Source organism: Acanthaster planci, unplaced genomic scaffold (genome assembly GCF_054643075.1).
Source record: "Acanthaster planci isolate LZ-2023a unplaced genomic scaffold, COTS_SCS Contig208, whole genome shotgun sequence".
In the NCBI taxonomy this organism is placed as follows: domain Eukaryota; kingdom Metazoa; phylum Echinodermata; class Asteroidea; order Valvatida; family Acanthasteridae; genus Acanthaster; species Acanthaster planci.
In genome coordinates this window covers 16703-32753 of record NW_028257829.1, presented here as the reverse complement: position 1 = coordinate 32753, position 16051 = coordinate 16703, and the positions used below count along the sequence as shown (strand labels likewise).

At 41.5% G+C, this 16051-nt stretch overlaps 2 protein-coding genes across 4 annotated transcripts; one reads left to right on the top strand and one right to left on the bottom strand.

The window, feature by feature from the left end:
* Positions 1-332: 332 nt before the first annotated feature.
* On the bottom strand, positions 333-14949 carry LOC110988277 (uncharacterized). Of its 3 annotated transcripts, XR_015424172.1 has the most exons (7): positions 14668-14949; positions 13227-13310; positions 12918-13107; positions 10695-10907; positions 9149-9267; positions 5107-5206; positions 333-2712 (listed from the first exon to the last, which is right to left on the bottom strand). XR_015424172.1 is itself a non-coding variant. In XM_087132320.1 (3 exons), exons 1-3 carry the CDS (start codon positions 14915-14917, stop codon positions 12953-12955), a joined length of 489 nt encoding a protein of 162 aa, XP_086988446.1. In that variant the 5' UTR covers positions 14918-14949; the 3' UTR covers positions 11416-12952. The 3 variants fall into 3 exon arrangements, 1 of the variants encoding a protein (XP_086988446.1); XR_015424171.1 differs by lacking the exon at positions 10695-10907; XM_087132320.1 differs by lacking the exons at positions 333-2712; positions 5107-5206; positions 9149-9267; positions 10695-10907 and having other exon boundaries at positions 11416-13107.
* LOC147795030 (uncharacterized) lies at positions 6959-7627 on the top strand. Its single transcript, XM_087132319.1, has one exon. It carries the CDS (start codon positions 6959-6961, stop codon positions 7625-7627), a length of 669 nt encoding a protein of 222 aa, XP_086988445.1.
* Positions 14950-16051: the final 1102 nt, after the last annotated feature.

The following is a 16051-nucleotide window of genomic DNA, read 5'->3' as shown; positions in this document are numbered from 1 at the left end:
GAATGCAGTGCCCCCATCCCGTTTCAAGAACCATTTCAGAAAATAAAATATTTCCACAATATAATTCAGTGTAAATCAAAGAATTAAATTTTTATCTTATTCTCTCATCCAGAAAAAAAAAGATGTGAGCTATACCTTTAAAAAATCCTCACATTCCTTGGGGTGTCCTTATTAAATCCTTTTTCCTTAAATGGCTTCTTAAATTTCCGGAGCATTTTCAATGAGAGTAATCCATAAGGCATAACTTCCAGGTTTCTTACATGTATACAAAGTTGCAAAAAAGGAGCAATAATGTGCAGTTCAAATCATGGACATATTATTAATGTCTCAGGCCACACATTTTATTTCATTCAATTAAAATCCTCTGACTATTACACTGATTACAGAAATTACAAAAAGTACACGGAATACTACTCTAGACTTCAAAATCATTATGTGCACACAAATTCCCTTGGTTTACCTCAAGTGTATTGACCCTGAGTGGCAAAGAACAGGCCATACAAGATCAAATCTGTACTCTCTAACCCATATTTCTCCAAAATGACTAAAAGGCAAAGGGCTTGTATTTATTCTACATAAGCCTGACACACAAACAAGCCCATTTTTGATTGGTGGACCATTTTGGAATACAAAATGCATAGACTAAAGGCACTTAGAAGTTTCCTGAAGGAGACTGGACCTGTTCAGTACTAAAGCCTTAAGCTTTTATTTTTCTATCGCAAGGTGTTGCCATCTTAACACTCAAATCTGTGACTTTCAAGACCAAGTATGGCAAATCCGATAATGAATCTTCTGTTTATGAAAAAAGTTAAATAAGTGGAAATGAAGAAACATGAATAGCAATTTACTTCTCAAATCTTCCACCCCTTTCCTCTTGTCCACTTACAGGTGGGTATAATTTTGGCCAAAAAATTCAGCTCTTAAAAAAGGTAAAATATGGCCACCAACACAGCAAAATACCATAAATACTGATTTACACAAGTCATCTGAAGAGTATTTGTACCACATAATTCTTACAACCTCATACTTTTCAACAATGTAAGACAAGCCCATGGAGTGGTATATACTGCTGTGACAACAGGGCCATATATGCACGGCTGCCAAGTTCATATTCACCACACAGTGTACATGTACCTTCACAGACTTCTCAGACTTTGTGTGTGCTTGAAAAAAACAAAACAAATAGAGCATTGACATGTTTAAATGTCAGTTGAGCTGATTGAGTCAAGGTATGCTTGAAGTTTGAAACCATCAGCATGTAGGCCTACCTGTGTATATAGATAGCCAGATCATGGTTACATCCGAAGTGGATTTAGAAAAAAAAAGAACATCTTGTTTAAACACAGACATTCAAGGAAAAGGGACCTTCAAGTTTAAGAGTTGCTGTTGAACCTCCCCCTTCCCATTTCATTTGTTTTCTCTTTGGCAAGCAGCAGACCCTATGTACATACATATAAATATCTGTTAGTTTGTCTATCAAATTAGCAATCTAATTTATTTGTGGCAAAAGCTTTGTTCAAGTCCTGATCAAGACAATAAGCAAGAACAGTCGTGTGCGGAAAAGAAATTTTCCAGAAGCACATAATGAGTGAAGCTCATATTAGATATACAATTTTAAGCTTGAGTTAGTTACATTTACTGACTATGAGTACAACTGACATCTTCATTCCATATACTGAGATATGGAATGTGTTTCAAAACCTAAAATTCACATTTGCATTACACTTTTATTTGTTGTTTACATTGTACAATTTTTGTTTTACATCTGCATTTTGTACACACTCTGAGTCAATTCATCTGCAGTCATAACAACTGCACGATGATCTATGGGTGACATCACTGTTCAAATATGAAGTAAAATAAAAGCCTTCAGAAAACTACAAATAAAGAAAAGGTCTTGATTATTCAGTGATAAATTTACAGATGTTTGGAATTGAAATAAAACTGTAAGTAGAAATCACACACCAAATTCATGTTAACCTGTGTACAGACTTCCTTGAGTGAATCACAAATGATCAGTCTGTATTATGACCACATTTAGAAATACACTGAAGGAAACCTGGCCCTGCTACCATAAACAATGCCATTTCCCCTGTGTAGTTCCAACAACAATAAGAATAAAAATTCCAGCTTTATTTATTGATGGTAGCAATATAATCTCCAGGATGTTTTTCAAAGGGCTGCCGGTAACTACTTGAGAAATGTGACGATATACAACTTCAAATTACAACTGCAAATATATGAGGATAGTGTTCAGTTTTAGAAGTGGAAGTAAAAACTCCACATGAACATTATAGAGAAAAACCCACAAAGTTAAGTAAAGACTGAAAAATCCACATGATAACCTGGGCTGGATTCACAGAAGTGGAAGGTGACGAAAGTGTCACTATGCCAACCTGACACCCCATTCTACCAATCCACTTTTCATTGCTGAGCCAAAGCAACACTGACACCAAAATAACCCATCAAGACCATATAGTTATGCACAGCATAGTTCTGATATAAGCTGGTTGAAAGAGCTACATTTTCCCAGTAGACATACTGATCTGGGCAGTTAGTGGGGAGGCTGATACTGGGGCAGCAGCGCTGCTGCTGTCATGGGGATGCCTCCAGCGGCAGCATCAGTACCTCCTGAATCCTCTTCTGTTGCTTCTGCTGCAGCTCCTTCTGGATCTTGTAGATCTTCTCAGCCAAGAGGTGATAGTACTCCTCCTGTAACAAGACCAGGCAGTAAAAAACAAATGAGTGAATTAAAAAAGTGAGCAAGGGTGAATGCTTCTCCAGGTGAATTTCCTTCAATGGACACTGATCTTCCAAAGGGGCCACTCAAAATTTTCAGTGTTTTTTAATTTTTTTCATAGTGGGTGGGTCAAGGAAATAAATGAAAAAATGAAATTTACTTTTTATATTAAAATCCAGAAAAAAAATATTTTCCTGACTTGCCTGAAATACGTGTAGCGTACACGCCACACATATATAGCTCAGCCACACCAGCATTCCAAAAATGCAATTTTTTTTAACTTCATTTCCATATACACACAAGTTGACCTTTCCAGTACATTATTATGCAAGTGTAAAACATCATGGAAGGCATATGCAGCAAGGTATGAGACGGAGAGACCCCCTGCTTTGTGTTGGTCATTGTCTCGCAGGAATCTGGGGAATTCCTTTCAGACATCTTGGGGATGTGTTAAGTAACAATAGTCTGGAATGTGTATAGGGATTGGACACGTTGGGGGGGTACCCCTCAGTCTCATTTCTTGCTGGGTATAATGGAAGGAGGTGGTTTTTACTGTTAGACTAGGAAGCCGGGCGCTTGCAGCGGTGATCAACCACAAATGTAGCAGGGCTCCAGACGTATTATATAAACCTACTGGTATACACAGTGAACGTTGAACACCAGTTGCTAATAACGGTGAAATGTTCATCACCTTGAATCTAAGACTCAGGACCGCAGCAAACTGCATCCAGATCTGTTGGCTAGAGCTAGGTCTGCGTCTCTGTTTCAATAGAAATACATATGAATGTGCGTGGAGACATGGTAATTGACTGTAGGCGTAGCGGTACCTCGGGAGTTCATTTTGGGGCGGATTGGGCGGCATGCTGTTGCGTGCGTGATCAATCACGATCATTTATTGCAATTCCAGCCATCATCTTGTCATACTGTGTTGCATTGTAGATTTTTACATGTATATGAATTTATATCAAATGCATGTTTAATGAACATGTACTGGATGAAAATTCAATTTTTTTAATCGAAATTGGGGTGGGTGGGTGGATAAAAAAAATATGAAAACAAAATCAAAATTTAAAAAACATTGAAAATTTTGAGTGGCCCCTACTCTGTACACGAACCATCAGTGGAAAGACTGATGAGAGAGATGAGTTAATGGTAGAGCATAGAAAAGACTCATTACCTCTCTAACTAAACGGCTGAATATCTAAATACCAGCTCGATTTGATTTGTTGATTACTTACCAAATGATTCATTGGAAAATGCACAATTTTTGGACCTTCGGTTATGTTAAAATTGAGAGGAGAAAACATCGGAATGCAACAAATAACATGGGCTGAAATATGTACACATTTTAAAAGTTAAGGGTAGAGACATGAAAAGACCTTCAGATATGTTAGAATTCCGAGGTGAAAACATCAGAATGCAGCAAATGAGTCAGGGTGGAATATGTACTTTTTAGGGGTAGAGGAGAAAAAGACTCAATACCTCTCAAATTGAATGTCCACATTTATAAATGCCTGCTTGATTTCAATCATGGACTATTCAAGAATTGATTTCCTTTACAATTTAAACTTTTGGAGGTTTAGTCATGTCAGAATTCAGAGGGGAAATCATTGGAATGCAGCAAATAAGATGGGGTGAAATATCAACAAATTTTCAAAGTCACGTGTGGAGGAGAGAGAAGACTTAATACTTCTTTAACTAAACAGCCAAATTCAGAAAATTTAGATTTTTTGAGCTTTAGGTATGTTAAAATTCAGACGGCACAAAGACCAGAATGCAGCAAATAAGACAGGGTGAAATAAGTTTGAATTGATGAAATTAAGGGTAGAGCAATGAAATGACTCAATATCTTTCATTTGGTAATATCAGAATGAAATATTCTTCATTGGATACGTAAAACAAGATGAAAAATGAGATCAGTTGATTTTCACTAACCACAGTCACAGACAAATGCTTAATTAGGATTAGTCCTTATACAGAGCCAACTTTGCTGCACAACCTTCCAATTATAAGATCAACTTACAAAGGAGAAATAAAAACAGGAAGAAACTGCCCTGAACATTCACCTTTATTACATAAGCATTGAAGCTTTACGTCGTGGAGACTAAAACCAAGGCTTGTGGTAATACATTATGTGGATAGATCTCTCTTGGAAGAGGTAGGGCTCCGATAAGAACCGTTGAGCATGTACTTAACGTTTCAACCAGCTGCTCTCATCATCTTCAAGAGTGGAGTCCAGGCCATGCTCCAGATTTTACAGAACAACTGTACATTTATACAACTCAGGTACAGCTGCTTTTTTTTCAAAAGCTGGAACATAGCTTTCATTATGAGGCTAAAATCAGAACACGATATAAAGTGCTTACCAAGTGAGTAGTGTTGGCAGTAGCAAATATTTGGTGATGTCTTACAATCCAGAAAACTGTCTCCCAGGGGTCTGGTCTTGTCTCTTCATCAATGCTACAACTAACAAAACCAAAGAAACTGTTTCAATCACAGACTGTATGACTACTCACCAAGGAGCCACCACAGAATTTTAGGCAACATTGAAAACAGAGTCAAATCAACAAAGATCAGGGTCAAATAACATTCAAGTAGACATCACTGGGATGTCATTTTCGTCTTTTCCTTTGTTTCAACTCTCGGCAATTGTTGGTTTGTCAGCAAACAATTCCTGAAAAGTCTTACCTCTCAAGCCTAGAAGGAGCCATTTACAACTCACACCCTTCTTCATTCTTGGGCTCTTTTAACAATCCCATAGAGTACAAAAAGGTCTGATTAAAGTCATCCCAAATCCTCTGATTCCAATATGATTTTGCATACACGCAAGGGCTTTGGCCAACCACTCTCAGCTATTTCATGTTTTACCTGCCATCCCCAATTACTATACGGGGATCACAGATGTTGCATATACCATTCCCAAAGTTATCAGTGGTATTAAATCATGGCTCTCCATATGCATGCGTGTCACCCAGTTTTTGGCACAAATTAAATTTATCCACCGAGAAGGTCCTCCATCTCTGGCTACTTAGGAAAAGCCAATAGACCTGTAACATAACATACACTAAAGCCAAGCCAAAGGCGGTAGCTTATCCTGACACTGAAGTGCCAATACGGTTGGACGGGGTGGCCACGTGTGTAATCAACAGAGCATCCTATCATGACATCCACTCAAAGGTGGCAGGCCCTAAGGAGTTGGTACTGAAGCTATTGTCAAAGTTGTTTACAGAAAAGAAGCTTGCCAGGAGTAATTATCATGGGGGGGAAGTAGTCTGCAAAGGGGGGGTTGTTCTCCATAAGGTTTCTCTGAAACAAAACGTAGTGCTCCAGGCTGTACTAGCTCAAGCACGACAAGAGTTTCCCAAAGCCACAGTAGGGGACGTGTACACAAAAGCAAACACTGATGCTGTCAATGGCAAATGTTGTAAACTTGTAACCAAATTAGGCATGTAATTGTAAATTCTGAAGCGTCCTTGCCACATTTACTGTACATTGATGACAGCAAACCTGTTTGATACATTTTCGCCTTTGATTTTTACCAGCCTGTTTTATTAGTTAACTCACTGTAGTTCCAGTTGTATCAAGTTATCCAGGCAAATGTAGAAAAGAAACTATAAAATGACTGACTGAACTGAATATGAAAATGATGCAGGTGTGTGTTCTTTTTATGTCAAATGATATTTTACTTTGAATTCTTAAACTTATTTTTGAAGAGTAAAACAATAAATTTGTAGAGCTTAATTAAGGAAACCATAAGGCAAAGTATAAATATATTTTGGGATATAAACTCTCCAGGAACACGTCGGACCTTATTTATTATAGCTACCAAAGTTACGATTTTTCGCCAAAATCCCAGTAGGAAACGCTACTCTTAAGACAGATCTCATTTTCAGTGTATTTTGGAAACTCTCAAAATGGCCCCGTGTGTGTTCCAAGCAATAAGGCGGTTATTGAATGCACTGAATAACCTTCCAATGGGTATGAGTATTGGGTCAAATTGCCCGGAAGAAAAGCAAACTGACTTGTGATCCATGGAAATGCAGTTCGTGATTTAATACCTCGCCACCTCTGTAATCGAGTTGAGCTCCGCAAACACACAGGCGTCAACCTAAGCCAAGTCATCTGTCAACAGCACCCTCGTACGGCGAGCCTTCCAGATCTGCGACCAAGACAACTTGTCCCAGGAACTCCAACACATCAAAACAGCCCTCCACCTCAATGGCTACCAACGCATCAACCTCACCAAGCCCGGCTCCCCCGAAGACGTTAGGGTCCTCTATACCCGAAGTCACCCCACCCTCCCAGGCGTTAGGGTCTCCTATACCCGAAGCCACTCCTCCTGCCGCCACCATTTGCCTCCCGTACCTTAGCCCCGTCTCCCACCAACTTCGGGGTATGCTACAAGCCGCCAACATAAAAGTGTTTCACTCATCTCCCAACAAGCTCCAAGCCCTTCTACACTCCCACAAAGACAAGCAGCCCTCCACCAGTCGCCCCAGTGTTGACCGCATTCCATGTGAATGCGGTCAGGTGTACATCGGGGAAACAGGAAGAAGCCTCCCGACCCGCATCAAGGAACAACGGGCACATGGCCGACGAGGGGAATACGACAAGTCGGCCATTATCAAGCATGCCCACGACAGAGACCACAACATCAAATGGGACAACACAGAACTGATCGCCCCCATCAAAAACTGGATGCCAAGAAATATCCGTGAAGCCATAGATATTTTCCGTCACAACACCGTTCCCCAAGACATCGGCTTCAAGCTCAGCGACATCTGGCATCCCCTACTCTCTCCAGCACACCACCCATCCCCCCCCCAGGGAAGTAAGGTCTCCTATACCCAAAACCCTCAGGCACCGGGTCCTCTCTACCCAGCCTAACCCCCCTTTTCCGCCCTTTTCCACTTCACCGTTCACCAACACCTTCACCCTCCAGTACCCAGCGAGCCACCACACATCACCGCCCGAGTTGCTTATTTAAGCCAGTTAATCCGGAGTCTAGCTCATTCTCTCCTGAGGAAGGCCAGAGTACACTGGCTGAAACGTCGAGACCTGCTCTCACCGGTTCTTTTCAGAACCACACCTCTTCACAAAAGAGATATTCCCCACATGGTGTACCCGCAAACCTTTTTTGTGTAACACTCCCACCATGCAAAGCTTCAAATCTTACTTAAATTTAATGCATGTATTTTATGTGTTTTAAAAAAAAGTTTATATTCAGCGAAATCAAAATTCCTTGGAAGCGCAAAAAATGGCAGCAGAGTATTTTGGAAAATGGTTGAAATCACATGAAAGTCTTCGTCGATGTCAGGCCGCATTGAGTGGAGAAATCACGTATAACTCCTACATGTATGCAACTGATAGTTCTCGCCTTGTCACGTACGTGTACATTGCAAAAAATAGAGACTGCGAGCCAGACTAATGCCTGAGATTCCTCAGCAGCGACAGAAAATAGGCAGCACTGTAATACAGGTACCAGTAAAACTTTTCTGAACGCCAAGTCGATGTCAGGAACACAAGGTAAATATACATTGTATTTTTAGAAGGGGGGACAATGCTGACAAAAAAGATGGGACACTTTGTTAAACACAGCCACTGAACCTTCCCTGTTCCCCCCTCCAAAAAAAAAAAACTGTCAGGTCAGTGGTCTTTTGTTGTTTAATGAATGTTAGTGAATGAGGTAATCTTTTCGGGTGGCAAAGTCGCACCGACAACTAATCTTCAAAGCACACCGCAGCGAGCTGAGCGGCTTACATGCAGGACGCTTTATTAACATAGCAATGCCGCAAACACAATAGCTTATCCTTAATGAGCTGTGACCTGAGCTACACTGCCGCACCACATCGCGCTCACCTAGATCATCCCAGGGGATAATAATCTGGCACAAAGTTGCTGCCTTACACCGTGGCGTGCCAAGTAACTGAATTTGGACGCCGCCCCTGAGGCCTTGCATTTGGCACAGATGGCCGCTGATGGCTTCATTGACTAATAAGTTAGCTTATAAAATGAAATAACAGTCCAGATGCCTTATATAACACCCGTGGAATGTGTACACTCATCCTTGAATACGATTTGGATCCAGGAATGAGGACATTTATCCCTCTATAATCTCCACCCATCCCCTTTATTATTTCAGTACAACTCCCCATTCACTGCAAGCAGCCAGTGGATTCAGCTTCTGTCCAATTTCTGTTCAGTTTGTCACAAATCTTACAACCATACCTAACAATTTCATCTTCGAATTGGTTTAGTTAAGTTCAACCCAGCCCAAAAGGCCGGAGATTCTCATTAGTTGAAAAGCTTATGAGACAAAGCCTGAGTTCAAGATTTACTAACCTGGGCATGTTATTATTACCATTAAGATGGACTAATATAAAAATATAATGTAAGCTGTTTCCATACCTAGCTGTCAAGTATTGTCGAGAGTGATGAGATATCTCTGATCTGTTACACTTCAGAACCACTTCAGAGTCACTAAAAAGCTTGTTCTTGTCTTTCCATCACTGTTGAAACTAGGGAAACTAAACAAAGAGAATAGAGAGGGGAAAACGTCAGTGTGCAGCAAATGAGATGAGGTGAAATACGTACACATTTTCCAAGTTGAGGGTTGAGCAACAAAAAGACTCAATACTTATCTAACTAAATGGCCAAATATCTAAATACCTGCAAGATTTGAATCATTGACGATTGAGGAACTGATTTCTTGGAAAATTTAGAATTTTGGGATCTTTGGTTATATTAGAATTCAGTGGGGAAAAGATCAGAATACAGCATATGAGATGAGGTGAAAAATATACAAACTTTCAAAGTTAAGGGTTGAGCAATGAAAAGACTCAGTACCTCTCTAACTTAAAGGTCAAATATCTAAATACCTAGACAATTTCAATTGTGGACTATTCAGCAACTGATTTGTTGGAAAATTTAGAGTATTTGGACCTTGCACTTTTTAGGGGTGGAGGAGAGAAAAGGCTCAATACCTCTCTAACTAAATGGCGACATTTGTAAATACCTGCTTGATTTGAATCACAGAGTATTCAAGAATTGATTTCCTTTCTAATTTAGATTTTTGGAGCTTCAGTCATGTTAGAATTCAGAGGGCAAACCATCAGAATGCAACAAATGAGTCAGGGTGAAATACGTACCTTTTAATAGGGGAAGTGGGAAGGAAAGACTCAATACATGTACCTCTCTAACTAAAACACCAAATATCTAAATACCTTCTCAACTGGAAGCATGGACGTTTTAGGAACAGATTTCTCTGAAAATTTAGACTGTTGGAGATTTTAGCAATGTCAGAATAGAGAGGGAAAAAGATCTGAATGCTGCTCTCTAAATAAGTGGCCATATTTCTAAATACAGGATTAATTTGAATCATTGACTATTCATGAATTGATTTCCTTTACAACTGTAGTCATGTTAGAATTCAGAGGGAAAAACATCGGAATGCAGCAACTGAGACGGGGTTGATACATTTTACTGCATAGCAGGTAAAATTTATTATACTATATTATACTATATTACTATATACAGAAAGGCCAGTGGTGAGTGACCTGAAGGGCTAACCTGCAGGATCGGCACAGAGTAGCCGCGTGCCGTTCACAGTGCGTGTGGCACTTTCATACGGTTGAGGTATACATATGGGAAGCATCATCGGTATGCTGCGCGCAAAATTTTAGACCTTACAGATATTGCTGATGCGGTAGGAGCAATCAAACTTGTAAAAAAAGATTAGTCAAGGCCGAGGGAGGATCCTTCGGCGGCCAATCAAAGCAAGAGTCTTTGGTCACTGCGGGAAATAGCAACCACACCATGCAAACAGTTCAGGTAGCCTCATTTTATGTCACAGCTTCAATCAAGAAACATCAACATTAAATTATTGCATTAAATTTTCACATAATGTCAGAGTTTAATGATATCTGTGCTTCCTCTTTCACTTTGTGTTACCCACCAATAACTCATGGTGGAATCGAATCCAGTTGCTTGGTGTTCACCCCGGAATTTTTTGAAGGAGGCATTGTTGCTGCTCAGCAATATTGGGAAGGGCATTGGTGCGTCTGGCAGTGCGGGAACCTATTGGTGTTGCTGCTGGGAGTCACGGAGAATGATAAAACGTTTTTGCACCCGCATCAGCTCAAGTCCAGCCGTTGACACACGCTCGATTCTTGGGATAAATGGGTTACAGCATATCATAAGTTCAGGGCAATCTATTTGGTGAAGTTTCCTGCCCGCGTTTATTAATTGCTCAAGTACACCAAAATTGTAAATTCGGCTTCTGCTAGAAGGTCAGCCTACTCAGTCATGGGGTGAAATCAATGTCAAGCGAACAAAGTCAAAGATATAGTGTTACCATTTAATGCCAATGTGCCAGAAAAAGGTTATACATGATTATATTTCGGCAATAAATTTAAAAAAAAATTCAAATCAAAAAAAAAAAAAAATTTACAATAAAAATTACTGAATAAAAATACTCATAATAATACTAACAGTGTAAGTAACGTTCTGGGCCTAAGTAGTTTACTTACTTGTAGGCCCTACCTCTAATCTGAACATGTAAGGAAGCTTCTTTGGACGCATTCTGCGTAAGATCTGTTACAGTTATAGCAGGAGAAGTTTAGCCAAATTATCACTTTGCCAGTAAATGTTGATTAAAGATAAAACACAAAGGAACCTAAACAAATGAAAAGCAATAATAGTATAGAGTACCAAAAATAAGTAATTAGGGAGACATTCCCATAAGAAAATGCACAAAATTTTTCCAAATATACTGTCTCATAATTCATTTTTCCCTCATCCGCTCTTAACCAAACTTGGCATGTTTTCCTTTTAGACCCTAATCTATCATCTCTTAAAATTAGGATATTAAAATTTGGCCTCCTCTTGGTAGTTGGAGCTTTAGGGAGACATTGAAATTTCTCCCTAATGACCAATGTCTCCCCAAGGTTGAAAATTCACCAGACAGTGTCTCCCAAATGACCAAATGACCTTGCATGGGCTGTATTTTCCATTGTCATGATCAGTCTGCAGTTGCTTCGCTTGTGTATGGTTTGTCGCAAGGTTTTCTCCCTTTGTTTTAGAGGTGTGGGATTTCTTTTTCTTAGCTCGCACCGCATTGGTACCAGGTAGTTCTTGGCAAAAACCAAAATGGATATGAATTCGGCAAATGGGCTAGACTGTTTTGTCTATCTGCCCGTTCCAATTATTAAGTTCTCTCCAGCAAGGCCTGTCCTAAGTAACGGCCCGACTGTTTTGTTTTATCCAGCATTCGTCGTAATCATACACTTTCATCATAAGTGGTTCTTTGAATGAATTTGTCCATAATGGGGACAACTAAATTTATTGTATGCGTTACAGCTGTCAGATTGCCATGTCTCATAGTATCGTTCATGCTGTGGATGAGGCCTTAGGTCTAAACATCTACTTCATGACTGCCTCCTCTCCCAACAAAGAGCATCTTGGTTTTCATTAGCCACATTAATTTCAACATGCCTACCCTGGCTGTCTTATTTCGCGAGCACCGTCTGATGTAAATAGCATTGTTGGAATTTCATAATAGCAGGCTCTGAGCATTTGCAGCCTATAAATCGAATTATTTGGATTTTCTTTTTTCCTGATGAATTCAACACAGCATCACAACGTACTTATAAGCACTTTAAGGTTCGTGTGCAGCTCGGAGGCGATGTTCAAATTAAGGCCCTTGTCATGCCAAAATTTTGAGTCTCAATTGGAGAAGGATGAGACAGTAGCAAACCTGTGTCCCATGGGATAAGTTAATTGCCTTCAAACAATATGGGACAAACCTCTACATAAAAAAACAAAACAAACAACCCCCCAAAAAACAAACAACCAAACCAATAAACAAACCAAAAAAAAAACACACGCACACACGTATACATGTAGACACTGCAGATAGATGGAGGGCATACTTTCCAAACTATCAGACGGAGGACTTCTCGTTCATGTGAGTGCAGCCTATATCACCGAGGACAACACTCACAAGTTTGTGGTTGTTTTGGCCGCTAAAAATCGGGTGCGTATTTGGCCTACTACTATAGGGTTCATCATCAATATGGTATAATGTCTCGAGAGAATGGCTGGTGTGGCGTATCACAGCTTAACATAGCCTTCTGAGAGTAAACCCCAAATTGAGATCTATCAGTTAAAGCACACATACATGCACAGGTGTCTGACAGTCTCTGCTTCGATGTCCTACTTGCCAGGAACTTTCCTCAACTTGAAGAATTTGTGCAGGCCTTCTTGGACGTCTGTCTTCTCCGCTGTAGTCCAGGGACGCTGCTTCACTCGTCTCGATGGCGGAGAGGGTTCCCTTCTTCGTGATGCAGCAGCAACACCAGGAAGCTGTCCTATGAATGTACAGGCAAGAAAAGGACATTAGAAATGTAGGTGACAGCTCAGCAGACAGCCTGTCGATGTGACAGACAGACAGCTCGACAGAGTAACAGACAGACAGACCAAATCTCACCGTTTTCGACGGATTCACCGCAGGAGTCTTCACTGCTGTCACTGCTGTCCCCACTGTCGCTGCTGTCCTCTTCACTGGTGAAGCCTTCCAAGAGTAAACCCCAAAATGAGATCAATCAGTTAAAGCACACATACATGCACGGGTGTCTGGCAGTCTCTGCTAGGCGTTGATATGGGGGGGGGGAAATGGCCGGCCAAAATGGAACATTATTTTGGGAGTTAATTATATATAACAGGTTTGCCCTTACCCAACATATATTAATAAGCACTGTATGCTCAGTGCTTGTCCGAGAGCTTGCGAAAAAAACCTCAAAAGCTTACTCGGGTGGGACTCGAACCCACGACCTCCTGCTTACTAGTGCAGATGTCTCAACCACTCGACCACCGAGCTTGCCGGGATCGGCTGGCCGGTCCGAGTCAAATGAAACAGCGGGTACCGCGAACTGTTTTCAAGATGTATTTTTGCGTTGGGGAGATGCTAATTATATATAACAGGTTTGCCCTTACCCAACATATATTAATAAGCACTGTATGCTCAGTGCTTGTCCGAGAGCTTGCGAAAAAAACCTCACAAGCTTACTCGGGTGGGACTCGAACCCAAGACCTCCTCCTTACTAGTGCAGATGTCTTAACCACTCGACCACCGAGCTTGCCGGGATCGGCTGGCCGGTCCGAGTCAAATGAAGCAGCGGGTACCGCGAAGTATTTTCAAGATGTATTTTTGCGTTGGGGAGATGCTAATTATATATAACAGGTTTGCCCTTACCCAACGTATATTAATAAGCACTGTATGCTCAGTGCTTGTCCGAGAGCTTGCGAAAAAAACCTCACAAGCTTACTCGGGTGGGACTCGAACCCACGACCTCCTGCTTACTAGTGCAGATGTCTTAACCACTCGACCACCGAGCTTGCCGGGATCGGCTGGTCGGTCCGAGTCAAATGAAGCAGCGGGTACTGCGAACTATTTTCAAGATGTATTTTTGCGTTGGGGAGATGCTAATTATATATAACAGGTTTGCCCTTACCCAACATATATTAATAAGCACTGTATGCTCAGTGCTTGTCCGAGAGCTTGCGAACAAAACCTCACAAGCTTACTCGGGTGGGACTCGAACCCACGACCTCCTGCTTACTAGTGCAGATGTCTTGACCACTCGACCACCGAGCCACCCACGCGAGCCCTCTTACCGGTGCTGTCAGTCTGTGGAGTGGGTGCTGGCTTCAAAGGGTACACGTGTCGCCACAAAGCGGTACGCACATCATAGCCGTAACAATATACGCATGGTCCATATGCATGGGGAGATACCTTGCAATTTGGCCTGTACCCAACAACGAGCACACCACGAGCTTCACAAAGAACCTGACATTGTGCCTGTGGTTGCCTACATGTATTTTGCGAATTTTCAACAGAAGTTTCTTGCGCACACGAGCGTTGGGCTCACCGGCGATCTCGATGACTTCTCTTTCTTCCTTGTTACATGACTGGAGATGACGGGGGAGCTTGGCCTGGAGTACATGTACATCGCAGTAAAAGCAGAAGTGTTTCTTGTCCCATTTCCTGCAGCCAACCTCATTACTGGTTTGCATTACGGTCACACCACAGTTCTCCTGGACGTCAGACGTGTCATCACTAGGAGCAACAGATGTACATGTAGTAGGCCTACCGCTGGAACCGGTGGACAAATCAGCCATACTGTCCAAACGTCTCCATTTACGGTGAACAGGCCAGCTGGCAAGAAAACAAATTGAACATTATTTTCATTAAACCGCTTGTCTTCTTTGATTTGGTATGGACTGGTGGTGGGGGGGGACAGGTATCCGGGCTCCAGCCACATTCACCCAAAAGCCCCACCCCCAACAAAAATCTTAAACACAATTAGGCCTAGAACCACCACATACGGACAACAGAAAAGTCTTCACTTGTGGCTGGAAAAATGTGTTGACGGAACCTGTTCAACTGGATTATGTGATTGAGCTTTTCGGACTGCATACGTATACCTATTCCACTGGCACATTTACTCTAACAGCGGTATAAGATCTTGTTGACAGCAGCCACACTTTAACCATGCTCTAAATAGTAAAGTAGCATGGTACTACTACGAGCCAGCACGGGGGCTCCATGCTATGATGTAGTAAACTGTACCAAGATAGAGTCTGGTCATGCTCAGCATTCTACTTCAAATTAAATCGTTTTTACTCACCATATTTTCCACTAGAGGAAACTACATGTACATCTCAGAATGGCTGCAGAAGTCCACAGGTGAGATGGCAAGGTGATGCTATGATGCTTTTGGACAGTTTGGAGGCTGTTATATTTCTTGGGGTTATGCGTCCCCTGCACTTGGCAACGTTTTATTGTGCTCACCAATGCGGGTCGGACCTGCAGCACGGACGTGTATAATAAAATCTGGACTCGCAATGCCCTTAATCAGCTTATAGAGATAATTGAATCCACTCGCGGCCATTTTACCGAGCCGAATACAAAGCTTTCCTGGCAATGCCCGCCTTTGTTCTTCCTGATGTCAATAGAAGGGAGCCAACCCACGTATTTGTTTTCGGCTCGGTAAAATGCCCGCTGGTTGGCTTCTTTTTCATACAAGGGCGTTGCAAGTCCAGGGTTTTTTTTATATACGTCCGTGACCTGCAGGGTAGCAAGAGAGCTAGAGAGGGCACTATTCCATCCAGGGATACGCTAAAACTGTCCATTTAGAGCTGGTATTTTAAAACACCTGGCACGTTAAATGAGTATACCGAGGATGGCTTCCAAATGCCTTGAAATTTCGCTTACCCTCATAACTGCTGACTGCATGCGGCCTCAAATTTCAC

Excerpts from the sequence above, each read along its gene's own strand:
- LOC147795030 (XM_087132319.1), top strand. The coding sequence starts at position 6,959 with ATGGCTACCAACGCATCAACCTCACCAAGCCCGGCTCCCCCGAAGACG.
- LOC110988277 (XM_087132320.1), bottom strand. The coding sequence starts at position 14,917 with ATGGCTGATTTGTCCACCGGTTCCAGCGGTAGGCCTACTACATGTACA. Across the intron at positions 13,311-14,667 it reads AGAAGTCATCGAGATCGCCG|GCTTCACCAGTGAAGAGGAC; the intron begins GTGAGCCCAACG and ends TACTCTTGGAAG. Across the intron at positions 13,108-13,226 it reads CGGTGAATCCGTCGAAAACG|GACAGCTTCCTGGTGTTGCT; the intron begins GTGAGATTTGGT and ends GTACATTCATAG.